This window comes from Dama dama, chromosome 30, assembly GCF_033118175.1.
Source record: "Dama dama isolate Ldn47 chromosome 30, ASM3311817v1, whole genome shotgun sequence".
Lineage (NCBI taxonomy): Eukaryota > Metazoa > Chordata > Mammalia > Artiodactyla > Cervidae > Dama > Dama dama.
In genome coordinates, this window is record NC_083710.1 from 33,406,595 (window position 1) to 33,432,268 (window position 25,674).

General features: G+C 41.6%; 1 protein-coding gene across 1 annotated transcript; it reads right to left on the reverse strand.

The window, feature by feature from the left end:
- Positions 1-644: 644 nt before the first annotated feature.
- On the reverse strand, positions 645-25,436 carry TEX26 (testis expressed 26). Its single transcript, XM_061133422.1, has 7 exons — positions 25,061-25,436; positions 23,061-23,286; positions 13,446-13,611; positions 10,808-10,958; positions 3,120-3,296; positions 2,789-2,950; positions 645-1,033 (listed from the first exon to the last, which is right to left on the reverse strand). The coding sequence occupies exons 4-7, from the start codon at positions 10,881-10,883 to the stop codon at positions 960-962; spliced, it is 489 nt and encodes a 162-aa protein (XP_060989405.1). The 5' UTR covers positions 10,884-10,958; positions 13,446-13,611; positions 23,061-23,286; positions 25,061-25,436; the 3' UTR covers positions 645-959.
- Positions 25,437-25,674: the final 238 nt, after the last annotated feature.

Consider the following 25,674-nt stretch of genomic DNA (forward strand, 5'->3'; position numbering starts at 1 on the left):
GGACATGCTCTGGAGAGTGCTGGGAGGACAGGAAGTCCCACTGCACACACTAAACTGAGAGAGAATCCATATGAAATTACTCATGGGCCACAGCTACAGTCCCCGGTGCTCCAAGAAAGACATAAACAGCAAAAAAAAAAAAAAAAGAGAGAGAGAGAGAGAGAGAGAGAAATTTGGAATTAAGTAAATGCACAGAAAAAAAAACAAACCCAGCATGAATGGCAATATGAATATAAATTAAAACATAATTCAAGGTCAAAACCATTAACATGGTCAAAGAAGAATAACATGTAATAGGAAAATGAAGAAGCTCTGTGTAAGTCATAAGCACTAATAAAAAACATAGGAGCCAAAAATATGTAGCAAAAATCCCAGAAATACTAGGAGACATTGATGAAAACACTTCCATTGTGGAATGTTTTTAATATTTTTGCCTCAGAATATGACAGTTAAAATGTGCAATTAAGACAAAGAAGTGGCTTAAAAATATAATTAACTATACATTTTTTCTTCTGCTATTCATGTAATACACAAATCATTCTTATACTTGGCATAAAAAATGTTGGCTAATTTTCCCAAAGCAGAGATTTGTTTTTAACTTTCAAATTCAAAATCAACAATAAAGAATTTTTTAATCCCCTAGTTATTGAAAAATTAAGAAACCTCTTCCACATAATTCCTGGTTCAAAGAGGAAACCAGAATTGAAGACACAAAGTAAGTGTCCAAAAGAGAATGGTGAGAAAACATTATATCAAAACTCACTGGATACAGTTAAAATCGAGTGGGAATAGGTTGGGAGGCAAGTGATGATTTTCAGCCTTAAATGATTTTATTGTTTAAAAATAAAACAAAATTACACAAAGTCATGATGAAATTATAATTCAGAACAATTTGAATCTTATTTTTTCTTGATTATTGAGAAAAGAACTCAGTTACTTTCAGATGTTCTTCATTTGAACTATTTTTCTTTTTTATCCATTCTTTGGCCCATATCACAGTAAGAGCGAAAAAAGCGATCAAGAATCTGCCTTTCTGAAAATTATGAAGAAAAACAGGATGAAATTTTCCACTTAACTATTTCAGGGCTAAATAGAGAAATTTCTAAGTAGACAAATACCCGACAGTAGTACTCTAAATATGAATTCAATGAGATCAAAAGAATCACGATAGTCAAAGCTATTATGTCTAATAGCTAAAAAGACTCTTCAATATTCAACATCTCTTGAATGTAATTATTGACTAAAAAGAGCAAACAATATTCAAGGGATCAGCAAGACTTCCTGGAAAGAGCGTGGATTATGGAATGAAATAGACTTAGGCTTTTGTTCTGTGCAGCCACTCTAGTATTCTTGCCTGGAAAATTCCCTGGACAGAGGAGTCTGGCAGGTTACAGTCCTTGGGGTTGCAAAGAATCAAACACGACGGAGCACACATGGCATACGGCTGTCATCTCTATTTACTCGTTGCCTCATCTCTGAATCAAGGTACTGATACTTACCTAGCACAGTTGTTGGAATGGATGAAGAGTGCTATATGTGAAGCACCTAGACCATGCTTGTTCTGGGTGATGTGATGATAAACAAAACAATAGAGACTATTGTTCCAAAAGTTTCATGAAAGCCAGGGTTGCTTTTCTGCCCACCAGTATTGGTAGGCTTTGCAGTCTTTGAGTGATAACTGACCATGGGAGGCCCCTCTTTCCCCAGCCTCCATTTCCTCATCTGGAAATTGAAGGAGTCTTGTCTGGTTATGAACATCTATGGTCCCCTAATTCTAATTACGTATTTTTAAATTGTACATGGTAGAGCTGTAAAGCTTTGTCACTCCTAGAAATTACCATCTGTGCAGCCAGAACTAAGAGAAAGGAAGAATGTAAGTGATGTTACCTGTCCTTGTGTTGAGTGTGACAAATGCCACCCGAGGGCTAGAGATCAGGGTGTGTGTGTGTGTGTGTGTGTGTGTGTGTGTGTGCGCGCGCACCTGAGTTACTCTCCACCTAAGCTGGCATTTGTTTTTGTGATCTCACGTTTAACTTTGAATGTTTTATAATGTACATAACATGTTAGTTTGGTGATATAGGAATATGTGTCCTAGAAAGTGACCCAACCAGTCTTGAATGACATTTATCTCTTTGAGGATGAGATACATGAAGATTTGCATGTACCCTAAGAAGACTGTCACACACACACACACACACACAGAAAAACACCGAAGAGGAAATAAAGATTACACAAACTAAAGCAAAGCTATGAGAGAGTACAGACTTCCACTGGAGAAATCAATTAACCGTAAGAAAAAGAGAAGTCGCCCTGGAGCAGTTCAACCACAGCAAAGTGAGATCAGAAGTAAGTGAAAAGCTAGATGTTTTCTTTTTAATAAGTGGGGATATATTCACTGGGGCCTCTTGGAAGAAAAATTTATTTTCAGTAGGTTGAGGTTTACATAAAACTATATGTTGCATGCATGCTCAGTCATGTCTGGCACTTTGTGACCCCATTGACTGTAGCTCTCCAGGCTCCTCTGCCCATGGGATTCTCCAGACAAGAATACTGGAGTGGTTGCCAAGCCCTCCTCCAGGGGATCTTTCTGACCAAGGGATGGAATCTGCATCTCTTGCACCTCCTGCAATGGCAGGTGGATTCTTTACCACTGTGCCACCTTTTTGTATTCACATACATATATATTGAACACCAGGGGCTAGAAGTTGGGAAAATTTCTATTTGGTGGAAAGCCACATATTATTATGATCTGTAATTTATCGAATAGTAACTTGAGACCTCATCTTACCTTTGTAGGAAACACCCTGAAGGTACTCTGTGACTTGAGACGGGCTGAATGAGTTCAGAATCGTCAAGAAATCTAGGTAGGCTTTCCCGTAATCACTTTGGTAAATGGACTGCTTCTTCGTACGCTCTTGGCTCCTCATGTGGCTATACAGCACAGAAGGGACTAGAGAGACACATGGGAAGGGAAGACAAGGAGCTGTCACTGAGCAGAGAATCCCAGCCTTTATTTGTGGGACTCGCCAGGTCCCACAGATGTGTTGTGGAAAGTATTGAGGAGTCTCGGAATAAGAACAGTCTACAAAATTGTTTTAAAAAGCTACAGATGTACTCACCTAGACCTTGAGAAGCAATGGGTAGGCTTGAGTAGCATCCATATTTGAAACTAAAATCCTGTAACTCAGGAATTTTAGCTGGAATTTGGTAATTCCTTCGAAATTCTGTGTCTGCTGGTCGGGGAACTAACTTTTTCCATTCCATAAACATCTGAGAACGCTGTTTATCCTTTGGATCTGGGGAGGAGGTACAAATGGAAGGCAATAATTACTCCTCATAAAGTATTTCTAAATAGCATCATATTTTCATTCCATTTTGCTTCTGGCAGTAGCTTCCAATTTATCACACTCAGAACCCTCTCTTCTTGCATTTAGAGGTATGGTCAATGTACTTTTATGGACGTTTCAACCAAGAAATAATTTTCTGCTTTATCAGGCACAGGAAGCATAGGCTAAAATGATCAGAAGTAGTTTCTAATGAATATACTGTTCATCAGTTAGGAGTGTTCTTTTGTTTCTGCTTCATGGACTCAGAAAGCAAGCCTCACTCCAGCAGTCCTGCCCATGCCCTGGGGCAGGGGTTAGGAAGCAGAGTGAGATATTTTAGATAGGGCTATGGTTGCCATATAAAATATAGGAGTTCAGTTAAATTTGTTGTAGTTGCTGTTTTGTTGCTACACAAGGCCCTTGCAATGGAAATGTGGAGTTAAATTTGAATTTCAGATAATGAATAATTTTTTGTGTCTGTATACGTACTCATTTTTTTACCTGTTATTAGGACTTCCCTGGTAGCTCAGATGGTAAAGAATCTGCCTGCAAATGCAGTATTCTTGCCTGGGAAATCCTGTAGACAGAAGGGCCTGGCAGGCTTCAATCCATTGGATTGCAAAGAGTCAGACACAACTGAGCTGCTAATGCAATATCATTATTCAGTTTTAATTGAGCATCTTGTATTTTTATTTGCTCAATCCAGCAAACTTAGACAGGCAGTACACATCATCCCCATTACCTGGAAAAGAACCACTTGAAAAAGGGCCTTACTAATGGATGGTTAGGCCAGATCATTGCTATTAGTGGGTCATAGTAGTATTATTTTTGGAAATAACTCTGCTAAGAAATATTCACTAATATGATCATTAAAACCTCTGACGTACTAGCTAAAGCCAGGTTCCACAAGCATTACCAGATTAACAAAGGAGAGAATCATGTCATCTCACTTAGAATGAGCTCACCCCTAATTCTTGCCACAAAATGTTGGTTCAGAGGCACATCACACAACATCAGCTTTAATCAGAACAAAAATATTAAAAACAGGAATATCATGAGCAATGTCACAACAGTGCTAATTACTACTGACTCTAACCTTGATTCTTCTTCCAAAATAGTTTTTCAATAGGTCTTCTCAAAATAGACTCCAATGTACATTGTATATCAAGCAATATGTGATGTCATCTACTGGCACCCAAGAGAAGTTTAATATTGATTTTTTAAAAGAATGATCTCCGTCCAGAACAGCACAGAAGGAAAGGGTTTCACTATATGGTATCTCTTAATTTAGATGTCACAGGGAGAGAGGACATGGGTGCTCAATGGCCCTCATAATGACCTCATAAACCACCCGAGAAGACAAGGTTATAGAGAGGAGAAAACTCTAGGGCTGCAAAATCAGGACACTCCTTAAGATATTTTGGACAACTGTCTGGTATTGTTGCTAGTAAGCACCATCTATATAACTTGGTTTTTGTGAATTACTAATAGCTTTATTAATAAACAAATTCCCATTCCCTTTTCCTTAGCTACCACTCAAAAGCAAATGCTTTCAGTTCCTACATGTGTTCTGTGCCAAAGTTAAAGATAATGAAGTCATTTTTCTACCTTACTGCGACTGCTAAGTCACTTCAGTCGTGTCCGACTCTGTGCGACCCCATCCCTGGGATTCTCCAGGCAAGAACACTGGAGTGGGTTGCCATTTCCTTCTCCAATGCATAAAAGTAAAAAGTGAAAGTGAAATCGCTCAGACATGTCTGACTCTTCGCGACCCCATGGACTGCAGCCTAGCAGGCTCCTCCGTCCATGGGGTGTTCTACCTTAAGACAACCTCAAATGAGTGTGATGAGAAAGAGATATACAGGAGACACAGATACAGAATGTAATATCTTGCAACTGTAACAAATGGAGATAATACATCAGAATTACATAGGAAGGTTATGCCAAAATATACCTGCTGAACCTCATCCCAGACATTGAGAGTTCCTAGATGTGAGAGGGACCCAGGCACTTATACTGTGAACAAGCTTCCCATATGCTTAAGAATCACTGACTCCAAGCTTTGGATAAGGTTCTACAGAAGCCCAGAGGGAGGGACTTCTCTGGTGGCCCAGTGGTTAAGACATCACCTTCCAATGCAGGGAGTGCAGGTTCGATCCCTAGTCAGGAAACTAAGAGCCCACATTTCTCATGGCCAAAAAAACCCCAAAACATAAAAAACAGAAGCAATATTGTAACAAATTCAATAAAGACTTTAAAAACAGTCTGCATGAAAAATCTTTAAAAAAAAGAAAAGAAACCCAGAGGTGGAAGGAAGACAGGCAGATACAGTGGGAGGAAACATGGGTAAACCTATGGCTGATTCATGTTGATGTTTGGTAGAAACCAACACAATACTGTAAAGCAATTATCCTTCAATTAAAAATAAAAAAAAGAAAGGCAGACACAGCAAAAGGTGTGTTTTGACGAATGTTCAGCACTGAAGCTAAAATGCACGGTGCAATCATCTAAGGCAGTCTAGTTGGTGTAAAGGTGAAGAATGCAGGGCAGGGAGGAGCAGTAGCTGAGGGTGAAGCAGGAGGGGAAGGTTAGGATCCACACTGTGAAGGGTCTTGAGAGACTTGTCCACAAGTAGGGCAACTGGAGATGAAGACCCAGAAATGACAAAAATCAGGCTCTGGATTTACTCTGAGTTCCTTTGAAGAGAAAGGAACTTCTCTTCATTGACCTTAGTACATATCACCATAATAGACCTCATTAAATATTTACTAAATTGAGTGAACAAAAGAGAAAAAAGAAACGTAATAGCTATGTATTAGTAATTAATCTGAACCACACTCTAGTGACTGCCTACATGATATATGCTTACAGTAACTCTTAGTTCTTAACCCTTAACTAATGGTTTTATAGTCTTTATAAAATTTCCTATAAATGAGTTCCTTCGGCACTATTGGGAGAAATTCCGGATACAGAAGGATCTGAGGAACACCATATGAGTGCTGAAGTGCAGCCGTGATGTTGTTGAAGTCCCAACAGAGAAGATAACCTGACGCAATGCTAACCCCTCCCCGAGGGACTATCCCTGCGTCTCAGGAGACCAATTCCCACTGGTTTTCTTTTCCAGTTGGTAAAGGTGATAGGGCTTCCCTGGTGGCTCCGTTGATAAAGAATGCATGTGCAATGCAGGAGACCCAGCTTCGATCCATGGGTGAGGAAGTTCCTCTGGAGAAGGAAATGACTACCCACTTCAGTATCCTTGCCTGGAGAATTCTATGGACAGAGGAGTCTGGTGGGCTACAGTCCATGGGGTCACAAAGAGTCAGACACGACTGAGCAACTAACACTTTCACACTTTCACAAAGGTGATACCAGAGTAGTTATAGCCCAAAGGGAGAAACTGCCCCTTTGAGATAGTCCATGGAATTGCAAAGAGTCAGACATGACTGAGCAACTAAACGCAGCACATGACGTTCGATCCCTAGGTGGGGAAGATCCTCTGGAGAAGGAAATAACTACCCACTTGAGTATTCTTGTCTGGTGAATTCTATGGGCAGAGGAGTCTGGCAGGTTACAGTCCATGCAGTCGCACAGAGTTGGACACGGCTGAAGCAACTTAGCACACATAGCACACGATGGCTGCAGAAAGGCCCCTGCCAATCTACAGCAAGGACTGTTCAAAACTACTAAGACCATGGGCACTTACTCTATAGCCAGGTGAAAGCTAGTTCTGCTGTTCTAATTCATCAAAGCCAAGTTCTCAAGCCTGAATGTGTAAACACGCCCCTTTTACTGCTTCTCACTCATTGGCCTTAATTCAATAATGAGGATTCAAAGATAAGACACAGTCTCTGTGTTTCAGAAGCTTAAAGTATTAGAGAAACAGATACATAAAAGGGAATCACGATATTTTTTGATAAATGCTGTGGAAGAGGGAAGACAGGAGCTACAAAAACATGGGAGGGGCACCAATCCAAATCTGGGGGATCAGAGAAGACTTCTGGGAGAGAAATGAAGTTTACATTTAGACTTCAATTATGGACACAGATAGGGCTTCCCAGGTGACTCAGTAGTAAAGAAACTGTCTGCCAATGCAAGAGCTGCAGGAGACATGACTTCGATCCCTGGGTCAGGAAGATCCCCTAGAGGAGGAAACGGCAACCCACTCCAGTATTCTTCCTGCCTGAGAAATCCCATGGACAGAGGGGAATGGAGGGCTACAGTCCACAGGGTTGCAAAGAGTCAGACACGAATGAGCAACTGAGCACACATGGACAGAGATAGGCTAAAAATAAAAGGAGGGAGAGGTCTTCACACAGAAGAGCAGAGGGCAAAGGGCACAAGGTTATAGGAGGCATTGTAAAACTGGAGGGTAGGGGGCAGTCGTGGAGGCTGGAGGACGCTGGCGGGGGGTGGGGGTGGGCAAGGACCAGATTATACAGCACTCACCTTAAGGCACTTAGCTTTTATCCTGGGAATAAAGGGGAGGCAGATATCACTGACGGGTTTTAAGCTGGAAAGTGATGTCAATTGGCACATCTGGAAACTTACTATGACCCTAGTATGGACATGGACTTGAGGAGACAGAGTTGGAGAGGGGAGTGGATTAGAGGTCATCCAAGAGATAGATGATGATAGCCTGGATTAAGGCAGTGGCCGTGGGGAGGGAAAGAAGCAGATGGAGGTGAGAGATTTAGGAGGGAGTCTTGACAGGTCTGGGGTATTTATCCACACATGGGGAAATGGTAATTTGTGCTTTCAGAAAGCACAACTCTAATTGGAAACTCAAAGACATCTTTTAAGAATGCTGACATTTCAGATGTTTTTCCATTACCCTTTATCTGGAAGTATGGAGGTCTTTTGATTCTGTTCCCATCCAGCTTCAGAAAGTATACTTCCCAAACATTCTCTCCATCACTCAAGAAATATTTACAGGGAATGAGGCTACATACTGTACTAGGCTCTGAGTGAATAAGAGCTTTGGGGGGCATATTGAGTAGTGGAGGAAAAAGTAAATCACCTACAACAGGAAACAAGAATCAGTCAACAAATGACTGCAGAATGCAAAGGCGACAGACAAGCAAGATGACAGCATGCCTCTTCAGATAAATTTAGGAAAGGTTCACAGGCAAGGTGACATTTAAGCTGGAGTCAAGAGAGTGACAAAATGAAACTGCGCCTTTCAGGCAGAGGGGACAGGCTGAGTGCTGACCGATGGTGGGAAAGAGGTTGCGATCTTAACAGAACTGAAAAAAGTCTCATGTAGCTGGAGGCTAGTGAATGAGAGGGATGAAGTGAAGAGGAAAGCAAGGGCCAGGCCAGGCTTGCAGGGCCTTGTGAACCAAGAGAAGGAAGTGGAACATGGATTTTATTCAAAGAGCAAAGGAAGACAGTGAAAAGAAGAGTAGAAGTATTCGATCCAGTTTAGACTGTGAAAGAGCCTCTGGCTGCCATGTGGCGATGGAATTGCAGGGGTCTGTAGATGATACAGCAAGTTCAGTGCTAGGGGAAGAAGAAGGTGATGACTTGGAACCCTAATGAGGCCTCTACTTGATCCCCCAATACACAAAATCAGGGGCCCAAGGAAGGACTTGAGGAAGAGATACAAATGCAGAAATCCTCAGGATGATGGAGAGTTGCTTTTATAAAGGAACCAGGAACTCTAAGGAACTCTGTTAGAGGTCAAGTAGAAAAAATGACCGAAAAAAGAAGGAGACAAAGAAGTAGGGGAAACCAGGAGAGTGTGCTGTCACAGAAGTTCAAAGGAAGAGAGTTTCAAGAAGGAGCAAGTGGCCACCAACATATCATGCTGCCAGGTTATTCGGCACGTTGACAAGAGTAGCTTCAGTTATCAGATGGGGGCAGAGACCAGATTGGAAGGGTTTGGAAGTAAAAGAATTAGCAGTGCTTCCTATGAAACCCAGTGGATGGTATCCATGCAAATGACTCCTCCCTCCCTGCACTTGACCAGACTGAGAGGAGATTGGAGAGGTTAACACATTTTTAGAAGATGGAAACCAAATAGAGATGCAGCAATTGAGTTAGCAAAGTAGAGAAAGCTGAAATGAAGGGACTGCAGAAGGGGTTAACAAAAATTGAGCTAATCCACACAGCAAACCTCCAGCAGGCTCAAAGTCAGAGGGAATTGATTCAGTGGAAGGCTGGCATGGGGATTCAGGGCGGAAAACAGGTGATCTTGGTCAAAACTAGGATACAGAGTGGTTAGAATTCCCTGGATCACCTTCTTAACCTCATGGTAGTCACATGATTACCCTTCTTAGCCAGGTTCTTGGGGCAAAACTGAACAAAAGCAGCTCTGGACCCAAGGACCCCAGGCATAGCAGAAGGTGATGCACCGAGATGTTGGACCAGGTAAAAACGGATTCAGTGAGTGTGACAGGCACATAGGAAACTAAGCATCTGAAAAGAGATAGTTATTAACTATGGTAAAAAAGAGCAAAAGAGAACTAAAAGGAAACATATCCATAAAATATCATTTGGCTCAGCAGTGTTTGTTGTTGCTGCTATTTAGTCTCTAAGTCATGTCCAACTCTTTGTGACCCCATGGACTATAGTCTGCCAGGCTCCTCTGTCCACAGGATTTCCAGGCAAGGGTACTAGAGTGGGCTGCCATTTCCCTCTCGAGGGGATCTTCCTGACCCAGGGATCAAACTCGTGCCTCCTGCTTTGGCAGATGGATTCTTTACCACTGAGCCACCAGGGAAACCCAGGCAGTGTTAACATAATTATAATATATCATATGGTCATAATTATAATATAAACAACTAGCAATTGCATTAACTCCAAATTTGTAATATAATTATATTGAAAGGATGGATGGAGCGGACATGAGAAAGAATTGTAGGAGGACCACATCCTCAGTTACTATAACTGAAGTCAATCATAATGCCTAGGACTGATGAATCAGAAATAGTAGTGTGAGGATATGATTTTAAAATATGGAGGATCCCATAAGAATAAATAGTTGAAAGGATGGAAATTGATAGTCAGTGGGAGTAGGACCGAGAGTGGATGAGGGAGGGGTCAGGGAATTGCTGTTTCACTGTGAACCTTTAGGTAACTATTAGATTTCAATCTATGCACATATCAGTTTAATAAAAGGAATTTTAACATAAGTGTTTTTAAAATGGTAACCCAGCAGTAAATAATTGAAGACAGCAGGCTTAACTCGACCCCATCATCTTCTCCTGGCTCATCTTTGTCCTTTGGACCCAAGAAGCCTTTCCTGACCTCTTCCTCCAGTGTCGGGCTGAATGTCCTACTGTGCACCCGCAGCACCCTGCATTTCCCACAACGTGCACCTTTTTATAGGTGCTCACTAGGTCAACTTTTGTTTGCAAAATTGCCTTTCTCCACGTCTATACCGTGAGTATCTTGACGGAAGAGACCACATCTGTGTTGCTCACCATGGAGACTCTGGTGCCCAACATTTCACCAGGGAAAGGAGAAAAATGAATGTTTACCCTTCGATCGGTCCACAAAGTCTCTCTTTGTGATGGAAATAAACTGATTTCCTATTGCCTTCCGAACCTCTTCCATGGATGCAGCAATTTTCCAAGGAAAGTAGCTTTTTACTGAGGTTGTTGATTGAGGTAGTGTCCAGAGAAAGAAGTCCTATGGATACAAACACAATTTTCAGGAAAATCCACAGGGTTTCACCTCATGGAATGAAGAACACATGTGTTTTTGTATGTATGTGCTTAGTCGATTCAGTCGTGTCCAGCTCTTGTGATCCCATGGACTGTAGCCCGCCAGGCTCTTCCGTCCATAGGATCTCCAGGCAAGAATACTGGAGTGGGTTGCCATTTCCTCTTCCAGGGGATCTTCCCGACCCAGGGATCGAACCCAGGTCTCTTACATCTCCTACATTGGCAGGTGGGTTCTTTACCACTAGTGCCACCTGGGAAGTGTTTTTGTATATACATTCTTTTGAGTTCCTTGCACCCAGCTATCACATTGAAGTTGCAGTGTCTTGCAGAGCTATCATCTGACTCAGTTATAACATGGAGCTTTGTCATTTCTTTGACTTTTCGTGTGGAGGGCAAGAAAATATGACTGGGAGACGTGATCATATTTAAATATATTTTATAGGTAAATAAGGTTTCCCGATGCATAGAATGTGGGATGTGAAGCAAAACGATGGGCCAAAAACGGCAGAGAGGCCTCAGAAGAGTAAATAATGCGATAGACCCTCAACTTAGGTGACGGGAGAGTCTACAGGCTGGCAGAGGAACACTCATTGGCTTAGACAGCACAGGGCCCGCCCACTCTGGCTCTCATTGGTTGAGACAGCGCAGGCCACCCTGCCACCCCGGCTGTCATTTGTTGAGAGCCTTCAATAACACTTACAGGGAAAATCAATGCTGTCCAGTATGTATGTGTATGTCATGTGTATACATATACAGTGTAATATTGTAACTATTTTGCATTAATTATAAATCTTAAGGAAAATACTCAAGAGGTAAATAGATTATACATGGGTGCCATGAGGAACCAAATTAAATGGAGCATGTGTATGTGTTCTAATGACTCCAAAGTCTACATCTAAAGCTCACCTTTTCCATTCGAGTCACAGATTTGTGCATTCAACTGCCATTGGACATATTCTCACCCAACATGTCTTCAACTGAGCTCACATTTCCCCTAAATCCTTCCCCACCAAACCTGGTCCTCCTGAAAGTTCGAGTTCAGTAAAAAGCATCAGCACAGACCCAGCCATCCAAGTGAAAAACAGGAACAGCACCCTTCATTCACGGCCACCTTGTTTTACTTCGTTGCAGTCATCAAATCCTGACCTTAAATTCTACTGACCTGACCATCAAATTCTACTACCTTATTACCCACTGAACATGTCCAGGTGGTTCCATCCCAGGCGGCACCATGCCATGTGGCAACCTGATAAATGAAATCTTTTACTACAATTGAGCTTTGCCTTTTATGATGGGAGAAGAGTACATAGTACCTAGAATACAGAGAGAAGGTCAGCCACTTTCATTTAGTGGAGAAGGGAATTCTAGCTGGCTCTTTTTATAACTAAGCCTATGAGTTACCTTGGTGGATAAGAGAAGAGCATTCTGGATAAACAAAATAGTACAAGTTCTGATGGTTTGAGAATGCAGATACCAAATACAAATACTTGTATGTGCCTGTTCATAGCAACTTTGTTCATAATAGCCAAAAGGTCAAAGTCACTCAGTTGTGTCCAACCCTTTGTGACCCCATGGACTATGTAGTCCATGGAATTCTCCAGGCCAGAATACTGGAGTGGGTAGCCGTTCCCTTCTCCAGGGGATATTCCCAACCCAGTGATTGAACCCAGGTCTCCCACATTGCAGGCGGATTCTTTAGCAGCTGAGCCATCAGGGAAGCCCAAGAATACTGGAGTGGGTAGCCTATCCCTTCTTCAGCATATCTTCCTGACCCAGGAATCGAACAGAGGTCTCCTGCATTGCAGGCAGAGTCTGCAGCCAAAAGGTGGCAACAACCCAAATGTCCATCAATAGATAAATGGATAAACAAATTGTGGTATATAAATACAATAGGATATTATTCAACCATAAAAAGGAATAAAGTGCTGATAGATGCTACAATATGAGTGAGCTTTGAAAATGATGCTTTTAAACAATGCTAAGTGTGAAGCTAGACACAAAGGTCACATATGGTATGATTCCACATATAAAATATCTAGAATATCATCCACTGAGACAGAAAGCAGATTGATAGTTGCCAGACACTAGGGGAGTGAGAAACAGGAAGTAATTTCTTAATGGGTACAGGGTTTCCTCTTGGGATTATGAAAATATTTTGAAATGAGATAGAGATGGTGGTTGTAGAGCATTATGAACACTAATTACCAGTGATTTGTTTACATGAAAATGGTTAATTTCATGCTACATGAATTTCACTTTAATTAAAAAATATTTCTTATTTAGGGGGATAAGGGAGAAGTAGTTAGAAATAATTGTGAGAAAGTGAGCAAAAAATAGTCTAAGAAGGACCATAGCTGTAGATGATGAAGGATCTTTGGGATATATCCAAACTCTCATTCTTATGGATTATGGATACAAATTAAAGTCAAAAGATATGTAGATAATATCTTACCTGACTAGGGTAAAATCTGTGGTTCTTGATTCCTCTTGAAGTCCCAACATTGATTGAATCCTCTTTAGAATATGATTTCCAGACATACTCATCATTGTACTGTGTTTGATTAGGAATAGGATCACTAAGTGAATATGTATATCCTAGCCTTCTGGTACTTTTCTGACTATAACAAAAGAGTGGAAACCAAACTAAGATTACATACCAAATTTCACAACAGTACACATGTCAAATAATTTTTCAAAGATTGGCTGGCTTAAGACTTGATGCCATAAATATTTCAATATTTAGGTTTCCCTGAAACAAAACAATTCTGTATCTTAGGATAGCCCTTAACAAAAGTACGGGAGTCCTAATGTGAAATTTAAAAGAAAAATCTCAAATTAATTAATTTTCTAAATTAATTTTTAAAAAATAACTGAGTACTCGTCTGTATAAACAAGTAGTTCAGTGTAACCAGATACTTGGTAAAGAAAAGTTTCTATGAAAAGTATTCCAGTTAATAAAAGGAAGAAATATAAGAATTAGGATACCAATGGTTTTCAAGTCTCTACTGAAATAATGGAATGATCAGCAGTTGCCACTGTGAATATACACACAAAAAACCACCTATTAAATATTTTTGTCAAAATACCCAACCTGAATCAGATGAAGTCTTTGGAATATCAGATTACAGGAAATACATGAAAAGGAGGATGTTTTTAAATAACATGATGAGGGTGGAGTCAGAAAAATCCAGAAGAATAACTTGTTTCTTTGACAAAGAAATTCTCAAAAAAAAAAACAAGAAAGAAAGAAAAGTGGAGGAACCTATAGATTAAGTGAATAAAGATAATACAAGTGTAGACCTTGTTTGGATTAAATTTCTAGCCAAATTCTTTTTTTAAATTATGAGACAATTGGGGAAAATTTGATTGCTGATTGGCTATTTGATATTAAGGAATTGCTTTTTTAGGTGATATAATGGTATTGTTACATATTTTAAAAGTCTTTATCTTTCAAAGATACATAAAAACAAATTAGAATTGTGTGTGTGTTGGGTTACTCAGTTGTGTCCAACTCTCTGCAACCCAATGGACTGTAGCTCACCAGGCTCCTCTGTCTATGGGATTCTCTAGACAAGAATACTGGAGTGTGTTCCCATTCCCTTGTCCAGGGGATCTTCCTGATCCGGGGATCAAACCTGGGTCTCCTGTGTTGTAGGTAGACTCTTTACCATCTGAGCTACCAGGGAAGCCCAAATATTTTGGATTAACATGATATAATGCCTGGATTTTGCTTCAGTATTATCAAGTGGTAAGGCTAAGTGGAGGACATACATTAAAAATGTCCATGTGTTGTTGATTATTATAGCTGGATGATAATTGGAAATTTATTGTATATTCCTTTTTCTATGTCTAAAAGATTTCATGTTGACTTAAAAAAAAAAAAGAGGGATGGGTTAGATTCAGGTTATGTTTGTAAGAAACCAAACATCTGAAAAGTGGGATCCATCTGGATGCTGGACTGTTTCACTTGTCATTTAGATGAGCAGATGTAAGCATGACTGTGGTCCTAAATCAAACCAAAGTCATCAAAGGTGCATGAAGATTTTTGCAAAGGGAACACAGCACAGATTACTTTAAAGGAATCAATTTGCACATCTGCATTTCTCAGTATACTCTTTCCTAACGTGTCTTCCCAAGTACAAATCTGCATATCTATGTGGGTCTTTCTTTCCCACATCTCCCATCTCTTGCTCTCTGCATTCTTCTTCATCATTATACTTTGGGGTATAAGCTGCCAACCATGAGAAGGGTGCCTGGCAAAGGGAAACTTCATTACAGTGATTTCAGGGAACCCTCTTGTAACCCAAATTCCATACACTTACCCAGGACTTGCTGTTCTAGGTCAAAAGTGAAGGGTGGGACTGTAACCAGAGTATTCTGGCCTGTGTGGGGATGTCCTGAATGTAGGTATGCTGTAGATGGTGTGGCTGAGAGTAACAGCTAGTTTTTCCTTTCCTAACAACTATCAAATGTTCATCCCTCTCTAAGGAGAGCTTCTAAGAGAGCAGAGAATATAGATTGCTGAAAATGGCTCTTTCACTCACATCTTTAAATGTAAGCATTTTTCCAGCTTTTAAAAAAGTCCCTAGGATATGTCGATAGCAGGAAAGAAGAGCATCTCTATGAAGATGAAACAGTACAGGATGGCAATGCTGATTCTTTTCAGTGTAACTGGAATCTTTCTGAGACTATCACATTTTTAAAGATTTACTGTATAAAACTGGTGCATGAAAATCTTGTGATCTTTTTTCAGATTTTTAAAATTCATCATTCAATAAGATACTTAAATCTACTTTTTTAACCCATATATATTATGAAACATTTACTTCAATATAGCCAATCCTCATTTTATTTTATTATGTAAAATATTTAATACATGAAAATATATGCTAGCTTGTCATACTATTAATTTTACATGTATAACTATATGCTAACCTATTTAACTTTTTCTTTCATTAAATGCATAGTAAATATTTGTTTGGTATCTAAAGAAATCAATTCAGTTGTTTCTGATTTTTATGCATGGTATTATTTAATTATTTCCCAAAGTCAAGCACCAGAGTTCTGAACACATGAGAACATATTTAACTAAGAAACCTCATTTTTTTAAATCATACTCCTCACTTAACAGATAGCTTACATATTTAGCTACACATTTCACTGTATTATTTTTATTACTTGGATATAATTAATCATATTAGACTTAAATCACTTTACACTTCCCCTGTCTACTTTTAATAATCTTCACTAAAATATGCATTCCATAATTTATCAGTAGTTTTCATAATATTTCTCAAAACATATTTTAACATTTACTTGACCTAGAAGTGTAGCCAGATTTTATTTTGACAGGAAGTAAACCTAACTTCACTTGCTGGTTGGACAACGACTGATTTTACCAGCTAAGTAAGCCTGGTATAAATCGCATGAGTTAAATCTTCAGCTCAAAGATTTGGATAAAAATAGATTTAAAGTATGTAATGATAAAAAAAATATTATATTGGAAAACATTTACTGAAATTAATGTTCCTATTTTCCAAGTACTTTTTGAGTATATAATATGAAATAAGTTTCTTCCAAGTGAAGGAGTAACAGATGTAATTTAATAATCATTTGTTAAGACGTGCCTTTTCAGTACATGTCTCAGAAAATGAGATAGGGAATAACTCAATAACTGGATGACAAATCATCTAATTATTTTCTTTCAATAAAAGTGAAGGAGTACCCAACCAAGCTGTCAGCCAATCAATCATTAAAAATCACCTGTGATTTTGCCATAAAACCATGAAGAGTTCAGAGTATTGAATGGCAATGCTTCACTAAAACTCCTTTCATTCACATCTACTTAATTATGAGAACAAGTCTTCTCAATCTAAGCATTTATATAAAAAAAAAAAAGTAGGGAAAATTGATGCTGAGTGTGGTCTTATTCCAAAAATAATAACACTCAAATATGGAGACATCAAGTAATTGAAAACAAAACATCCCCATTTATCTCATTAAGATGCAATTCCAAAAAATTTACTTTTTGTGTTTAGTAATTATCAACAATTTGTAATGTGTTTATTGCTTTGAGCAATTCTGTACTAAAAATAATTGTGATAACTCAATACTCAGAGTCATATAACATGTTTAAAAATTAATTTCAATTAATAGACTGAAACAGTTGCAAAGAGGTATAATGGAGTGATCAATAAATTGCTTTCAAACACAAAATATATTAGAGCAGGGTAAAATTCTATGGAGGAAGTGGACTGGGAGTAAGAGTTCAAGAAGGAAAGAGAATGAAATAAATAATCTATTAAAGAAGAGCTTGTTTGTATATATTTTTAAAAGGGTCAGAGAGTATCAATTTGCTAAGGTGGTTAGATTACTCACTGGTTATGTGTAAAGAAACAATTTAATGGTCTTGTCTTAAAATGTCAATGTTTAGGATGGGTTGGAAGTTTTATGTTTTACAGCTATTTTAATTTATGATGAGAACTTTCCTGTGAACTTTAAAAAGATGTGAATTTGAAGACCACTGACCTAGACTCCATAAGTACCCATTTGGTTTTGGCTTTCATCCCAAATGTGTCCTCCTCAGACAACCGTTACTGTCAGATGGTAAATCTCCCCGTAGGGGACATAATGTGGCTCAGTGGGATAGCAAGTAACTCGGAAATAAAGAGTCTTGCAGCCCTGTGCCTTTTGGAAATCTGTCATAAATATTATGTTGAGGGAAAATGAACGGAAATATGGGGGGGGGGTGACTTCTTCATGTTAGCCAGGAGACTAATATGTTCAACTTGTCCTCAGAACAAACACGTTAGTTATGAGGCATCATTCCCACTTTGCCAACCTTAAAACCTTTAGCCGAAGTAAAACTGGGCTTGTTACTTGTCTAAGGTAGCAGAGAAAATAAGGGTTAATTAGAATAGGGAACTGAGGTTCAACTCAGAACCCATTTCTGCCTGACTGCACTGCCACAGTCTGGCCAATACTCCACTGGACTTCTCAACAACGTGCGCTTCTAAGGTGAAAAGATCCTCTCCATTGGAAGCAATCTACAGAGTAAATACGGGCAAGGGAGGGTCCTCCCTGCTGATTTCCCATCAACCACTGATGCAATGAAAGATGGTAGCCCTACCCTTGCTCACCCACCAACAAGCTTAGAGGGGCAGCTGATGGAGAGAAATTCCCACTACCCTTGGTTCAGGCGGAGCTGGGGAGAAGCTGAAAGGCGATATTGCTTTAGGAACCAATAGTTGGAGGGGTGAAGGTAAAGGTAAGCGGACCTTGACCTTGTTCGACCTTTTAAGACTACAGTTGCGTGAAAGTGCTAACAATTCCTCACTTGTCCATTCATTCAGTTGTTATTGCCTACCTCCTATAAACCAGGTAATGGACTCAATTCATGCTCCATGTTTAGGTAGCACAATTATATTAACTATATACTGACTCTGTTGTAAAGCAAGACACACAGTGGCTTTATGAAGGATCTATGTATTAAATTTCTAAATCTCCCTGTAGGGGCTTCGGATACTGTTTTAAGGTGAAAACCCTCTCTGATGCTTGGAGGAGACCTGTGTGTGCATTGGGTCTTATCTGAATGCATTTTCTATAAGCCTTCTCTGATTACTCTCTATCAGTTTTGGACTCTGAATAATAAAAGATAGGTGAACAAGGTCAAGTGTGTATATCAATCTGGCACGAATAGGGATGTACCGAAACAAAGCAGGTGCTGTTCCTGTCTTAGGTGTGAATGCAGTCCTCATCGTGGTGGCATAAGAATCCCAACTGGTATCACCTGCTAAGAGCACAACAAACTGGTTTTAAATGTGGCCAACAGCATATCTTGATCAAATGTTATTTCAATACTTAGAGCAATTTTGCAAGAGACAAACATTCTGAGTGGTAATATAGAGTCTAAAGGAATGAAGGCCAACTTGTGAGCTCCACCAGGGAAGAAGGGAAGCTCAATTTAATCATCTGAGTTTCCCCTCTAAATAAAAATGTGTTCAGCTGTGGCTGATCCTTTGAGACCCCATGGACTATAGCCTGCCAGACTTCTCTGTCCATAGGATTTCCTAGGCAAGAATACTGGAGTAGTTTGCCATTTCCTTCTCCAGGGGATCTTCCCGACCCAGGGATCCAACCCATGTCTCCCACGTTGGCAGGCAGATACTTTACCACTGAGCCACCTGGGAATCCCTTCTTTAAGTTACTCGAATAGGTCTACTGTTTTCCTTGAGAATTCACATAGGCTGTTTTCAAGAATTTGAGCAATACATAAAACTATAAAGGGAGTTCATTTGAAATTCTATCATCTTAATACACTCACTATCACTGTTTTAATGCCCGACTTTTCATGCATATTAGATACATCTGTAAATCCATGAACTGATTTTACACAAAAGGGGCCATAGTTTGCATGTCAGGTATTCTCCTGGACCCCTTCTCCTTACTCCTTCTTGCTCATGCTGTCCTCACCCTCCACCCATCCCTCCCCCCTTGTTAACAATTGTGCCTGTTTCTTTCCAGACTTTCAGACCAGCAGATAAAATCATACACAGATTGATATCTATGTATGTCAAACTGGTTTGTAAAATATTTTATTTTTTAAATTTCCCCTATTCTTTATTTATTTTTAATTTTTTAGCTGTATGACATGGCATGTGGGGTCTAGTTCCCTGGCCAGGAATCAAACCCATGCCTCCTGACTTGGAAGTGTGGAGTCTTAACCACTGGACTGCAAGGGAAATCCCAATGTATTGGGTTTTAGTCCTATTTTGTTTTACAAAAAGAGGCTTATCCTACACAAAGTAACCTTTGTGTATCTCTTCTATCTGTCACTTAATAGCATGATATGAAAATCCGTTCAATTCGTCTGGTGCAGCTCCAATTCATTCTTTGTAATAACTGCGCAAGATTGTATGGTATGGTGAAGTCACTCAGTTGTGTCCAACTCTTTGCAACCCCATGGACTATAGCCTATAGCCCACCAGGCTCCTCCATCCATGGGATTTTCCAGGCAAGAATACTGGAGTGGGTTACCACTTCCTTCTCCAGGGGATCTTCCTGACCCAGGGATCGAGCTAGGGTTTTCCACATTGCAGGCAGACTCTTTACCAGCTGAGCCACCAGGGAATCCCATTGTATGGTATAGATGTTCTTTAAAGCCGTGAGAGTGGGTGAGCTCAGCAAGGGACGGAGTGTCATTAGAAGAGCTGATGTCTGAAGGCTGAAGCCCAGGGCTGCCCAATGTCAAGAGGTTTGGGAGATGAGGAGCAGCTGGAGAAGGAGGCTGAGAAGAGTGTGAGATGAGCAGAGAACCAGGAGGCTGTGGATAGTAGAAGGAAAAAGGAAGTTCCAGGAGGAGGGAGGGACCACCTACAAGACAAATGCTGCTGGCAGACCCGGGAGAGTGTGAACAGAGGATTCACTGCTGTGCTTAGCCACTCAGTCGTATCTGCTTCTTTTCGACCCTATGTACTATAGCCTGCCAGGCTCCTCTGTCCATGGGATTCTCCAGGCAAGAATACTGGATTGGGCTGCCATGCCCTCCTCCAGCAGATCTTCCCAACCCAGATATCAAACTCAGGTCTCCCGCCTTGGCAGACCCTAGAACTGATCTGCCCAACCTCTCATTGTCAACGAAGTACCACCAAATTACTTGGGAATATAGTTATAAATTTCAATTCAGTGGTCATTCACTCCTTCATAGCTTGGCAGTTACCTGTGGCTTTTTACATTTCACCAGCACCTGGGTGAAATGATCCCTTCACATTTGGTGAGTTTCACCTCCACCTGAGGCTCCCCTAGTCTAATGAAGGCTTAGCCCTTACCTGTCATGCTCTGTCCCTCTGCTTGCAGACTCCTGTCTACTCTCTGATCCCGTCATACTAGAAATGACATTATCTTTTAGTGGGAATCACTTTACACTTTAAAGCATTTTATTCCAATTGCAGAATTAATGCTCTTTGTTGAGAGAATTTCAAGCATGGACAAGTAAGTGGGGAGAAACTGTGAGGTGGTGTTGCTCTCTAAAGAACCATCCCTGAGCCTGATTTGAAGCTCTGAGTTTAACTATTAGAGAAATCAGGAAGTTTTTCCTAAGCAAGCAACACCAACCTAGGCCCCATTACTCTTGGCAGATGCAAGTAAGGATGTGAGGCGAGGAACATCCTGGATTATCTGTTGGACCCTAAATGCAATTTCAACATCCTCATAAGAGAGAGGCAGAGGGGTTGAGGAGGCCATTGTGAGCATGCAGGCCAAGACTGGAGTGATGCGGCCACAGGTCAAGAGTGCCGACAGCCACCAGAAGCTGGAAGACACAAGGCAGGATTCTCCCCAGAAGCCACCAGAGGGGGTGCAGCCAAGTCAATAGCTTGATTTCAGGCTTCTGGTCTCCAAAATATAAGAAAACAAATTTTGGTTGTTTTCAGCCACCCGTCCATGTTAATTTATGATAGCCCTTGGAACAAATACAGCACTTAAGAGCCCAGTCAATAGTAATAGTTTGATAGCAATCAGCCCACGGTGGTCATTATCAACCTAATCCTATTTTGAGATCAGACCCACCTTTTGGAGGGTGATCCTTCCAGCAATGGAAGATGGAGCAGCACGGAGTGACTGTTAGAGATTTGAGACTGGGCGTGAAGGGTCAAACTCCCCCAGGGGGAAGAGGCACTTTGGAGGCAGAATCAATGAGACCTGGTGATGACCTTGAGGTGTCGGTGCCCTCCCCTCTACTTTGAGCATCTGGGACCCTCCTCGCTGCACTTCTGGGTCTAGGAGGACAAGGAGTGTAATTTTGTACATGTGTCTGAGGCCCTCCTGTGACATCCAAGGCATGTGGTAGACAGATGGATATTTTGGTCTGAGACTGGGGAGGAGTTTATGAGCTAAAGATTAGAGAGCCACAAATTGGCAGCTCTGTGTAGACTTGAAGCCCTGTGGCAGGATGTGGCCACTCAGATAGAGTATGTAAACCAAGAGGGATACACCTTGGAGGATCGCAACATTCCCAGGCAAGAGAGGGGAGAGCAGACAGTGAAAGAAACCAAGGCAGGGTGGCTAGATAGGGAGACGAGATTCAAGGGGAATGCAAAGCGGGAGATCCTGGGGAGGAGCACCCCTCCCCACCCCCCCACCATCCTCTGCCTCTCCTGTTTGCCTGGACACCACAGAGAAACTCGGCGTTGTAAATATTTTTGTATTAATTTTTTTTTCATCTGCTATTTGTAATTTACAAAGGGATGAATGGGATGAAAGTATGCATTTCATTCATTCCCCCGGGGACTGCAATCCTAGGGAATTTACAGTTGAACAATCCCCACTGCTCTGGAGCCACCAGAGAACCACAATTACCCAGCCAGAGGGCTGCAGTGGGTTATTATTGCCACGAGAAAGGCCGGGATGGAGCTGACTACACAGTAATCATGCCACTAGCATCTCAGCTAGAGTGGCTCTCCCTCCACCGACACAAAAAGCTGTTAGTAAACCCGCGGCATTTGCATGCAGAATTAGTATTAAAAGCACTGCCGCTGTTAGATACAAAATCCCCTTGAAAGAAAGGGAAGCGAAGATTAGAAGCGAGCACCAAGGGCCCTAGTTCCCAGCCTCTGCCGCCTCTGCGCCTGGGGGTCGCGTCTCTGCATTCTTCAGCCCTGCCCCCCTTTCTGGGCTGTTTCTCAGATCCTGCCTGGGATCAGGGCTCCCCCTGGGTCTGCTCTTTTCAGAGCGCCCCACCACCGTTCCGTCTTTGTCTTTAGCCTTGGTCTCCCAAAGGCGTCAGTCCTCCCTTTCCCTTGTACCCTCCTGGGCATTTCACCGGGCGTTTAAACAACTGAGCCCTTTAGGGAGGGGTTTGGCAGGAGTTAGGGCGAAGGTCTGGGGAGAGGCAAGGTCAGGAACGCCCTTTCATTCTCCCCGAATTCCCAGCCTCCATTTAAATTGAGTTCCATCCATAAAAGCGCGGCATCTTGAAGACCTAGGCAGCCGTCGCCCTAGGTACCCCAGCTCCAGGAGGGACCCCGCCCCCGAACCTCGCCTGGCCAGCTGGCAGGGTCCGCAGGCTTACTTGGCCGTCTCTTGTTGCCATATTGAGAAGGACACGCATCTTCCGGCCCAGGCTCTGCCATTCTTGCTCCAAGAGGCCGTCGTCGCGGGGCGCTTTCCACCAGCTCAACTGGGTGCTGCGGTGGAGGCTGTTTTGTGACGCGTCGCCATGGAGACGCAGGAGGCTCCTGACAGCTCATCCCCGGTGCACCGAGGTGCTCAGCACTTCCCCAGGCCGGCTGATGACCCTGTGCGATGATAAAAAGATGTGTTTCTGGTGCCATGGATACCTTACTTCTGTGTATTTGTGTAATTCATGCAATGAGCTTACCTGAGCACCGTCATACATTTGGGGAGAGAAGCAAAAGGGGATTAGACTGAAAAGAAAGTAACATTGTCCAACTTTAACTGCAGATGTTCATCTTTGCACAGTTTTCAGCTTAAGCGAATGAAGGCTCAGTTGTCAGGGATCTTGCAGGATCTGAGCAAGAGGAAGTAGGAATCCAAAATCGCAAGTCATGTGTGTCGGTGAAACTAGAGCCAGAGTCTCTGAGATAGCTCCATGCTATCAAACGGGTGACGCTGGCACAGGAATTAGGGGACAGTGGGAAGGTGGAAAGTGTGCTTGGAAAGAGGACTGAGCAGGGATGTGCGAGACCCCATTCTCCTAACCAGGCCACGTTCCTGGCACCAAAAACCGTGTTTTGTACTTGTTGATTTAACTATTCTTCTGTCCCCACAGATTGGACTGTGTCTCTCTCCCCCAGGTATGTTAGCATTTTCACAGCATGTAAGAGGGTCTTATATTATTGGCAGCTACCTGGTAATCTGGTACATACTAGCTGTTTAGTAATACTGAATGTCTCCAAGTTAGGATACAGCTATTACCCACTTCCTTGGTGGTAAAGAATCTGCCAGCAATGAGGAGCTCTGTGTTCTGTCCCTGGGTTGGGAAGATCCCCTGGAGAAGGGAAAGGCTACCCACTCCATATTCTGGCCTGGAGAATTCCATGGACTGTATAGTCCGTGGGGTGGAAAGGAGTCAGACATGACTGAGCGACTTTCCCTGTCATTACCCATTTAGGGCTTCCCTAGGTGGTACTAGTGGTAAAGAACCTGACTGCCACTACAGGAGATGCCAAAGCCTTGGGTTCAATCCCTGGGTCGGGAAGACCCCCTGGAGAAGGGAATGACTACCCGCTCCAATATTCTGCATGGAGAAGTCCATGGATGGAGGAGCCTGGAAGGCTACAATCCAGGGGTCGCAAAGAGTCGGATGTGAGTAAAGTTACTTAGCATGGGTTACCCACTTTGGTTCAAAGAGAAAACAGTAAATATGCATTGGAGACTGCCAGCTCCATGTTTAAAAAGCAATTTACGACAATCCCTTATCCTTTCAAGGAGTTATTCTAACACAGACCTTAGATAAACATGTTTACACGCAAATGCTAAAAAAGTTCATTTTTAGCCTAAAAATGAAGTGCTAAACAAGAATTTTCTGAGAGTAGAGTCTCATCCATGTAATGGAATGAATATAACACATTTAGACTCTGAAATTTGTTGCAATGAATGGCGGGACACACAGACTTCTGTCGATGTTATTAGAAGGAATGCATCTAAATTAAGATTTAGTAGTGGAGTCTAAATTAAGCGAGTAACACCCAATAACAGATTACTGTCTGGAAATAGAGCTCATTAGCATAGTATAATTTAAAAGAGGTACATTTTAAAAATAGAGCAGTGGGTATATAGAATTTTAAAAGTGTATTTTTATTAATATCTTATGTTTGTCTTCTCCTAGGCAAGCTGTGAAATGGGCAAGGGGTGGGGTGGGTTGGGCACACGCTGAATTGAGAGGCAGAAGATCTGTCAGCTTTCACCTGGGGGCCTTGGGCATAAAGCAGATACAGCTCCAAGTCTCAGCTTCCTTATCTGTAAAGTGAATATACAAGTATCCACCTCCCTGGGCTGTAAAAACGAATAATTCTAACGACACTTTATAAATCGTAAAGCCATACACACCTATGGTATTGCTCTTTTGTCTTATTGCTCTTCTGATCTTCATTCCTTTCTGTAGTCTTTCATTTCTGCTTCAAAATGGATGGCTCTCATAGGTCCATTTCATTGTGAGCAGTACAGTGCTCTTCTTGCCTTTGAATTTGGGTTCCTTGAGGCAACTAGAGACTTCCCTGGTGGCTCAGATGGTAAAGCGTCTGCCAACAATGCGGGAGACCCTGGTTCAAACTCTGGGTTGGGAAGATCTCCTGGAGAAGGAAATGGTAACTCACTCCAGTATTCTTGCCTGGAAAATCCCATGGACGGAGGAGCCTGGTAGGCTACATACAGTCCATGGGGTCACAGAGAGTTGGACATGACTGAGCGACTTCACTTTCACTTTCACTTGAGGCAACTCCTTTCAAGGATTAAGTAGAAATGTTCCCCTTCTTTCCCTTAGCAGAAACTGACTGAGCACTGGAAGTGAGCCGTATGATGTATGTTAGAGGCATTAAGGGTTATTACTGGAACTTTGGGGTGAGTGGGTGTGTGGGACGCAGTGAAAACAACCTAAAAGGAATTTCCTGAGCTGAGCTCACTTGGAGAGTAAGATCAAACCAGTCCATCCTAAAGGAAATCAG

Bases quoted from the DNA above. Each gene is read 5' to 3' on its own strand.
- TEX26 (XM_061133422.1), bottom strand. From the start codon at position 10,883: ATGGAAGAGGTTCGGAAGGCAATAGGAAATCAGTTTATTTCCATCACA. The intron at 3,297-10,807 runs GTAAACATTCAT...CCTCCTCCCCAG, and splicing joins CTTTGTGGACCGATCGAAGG to ATCCAAAGGATAAACAGCGT. The intron at 2,951-3,119 runs GTGAGTACATCT...GTGTCTCTCTAG, and splicing joins CATTGCTTCTCAAGGTCTAG to TCCCTTCTGTGCTGTATAGC.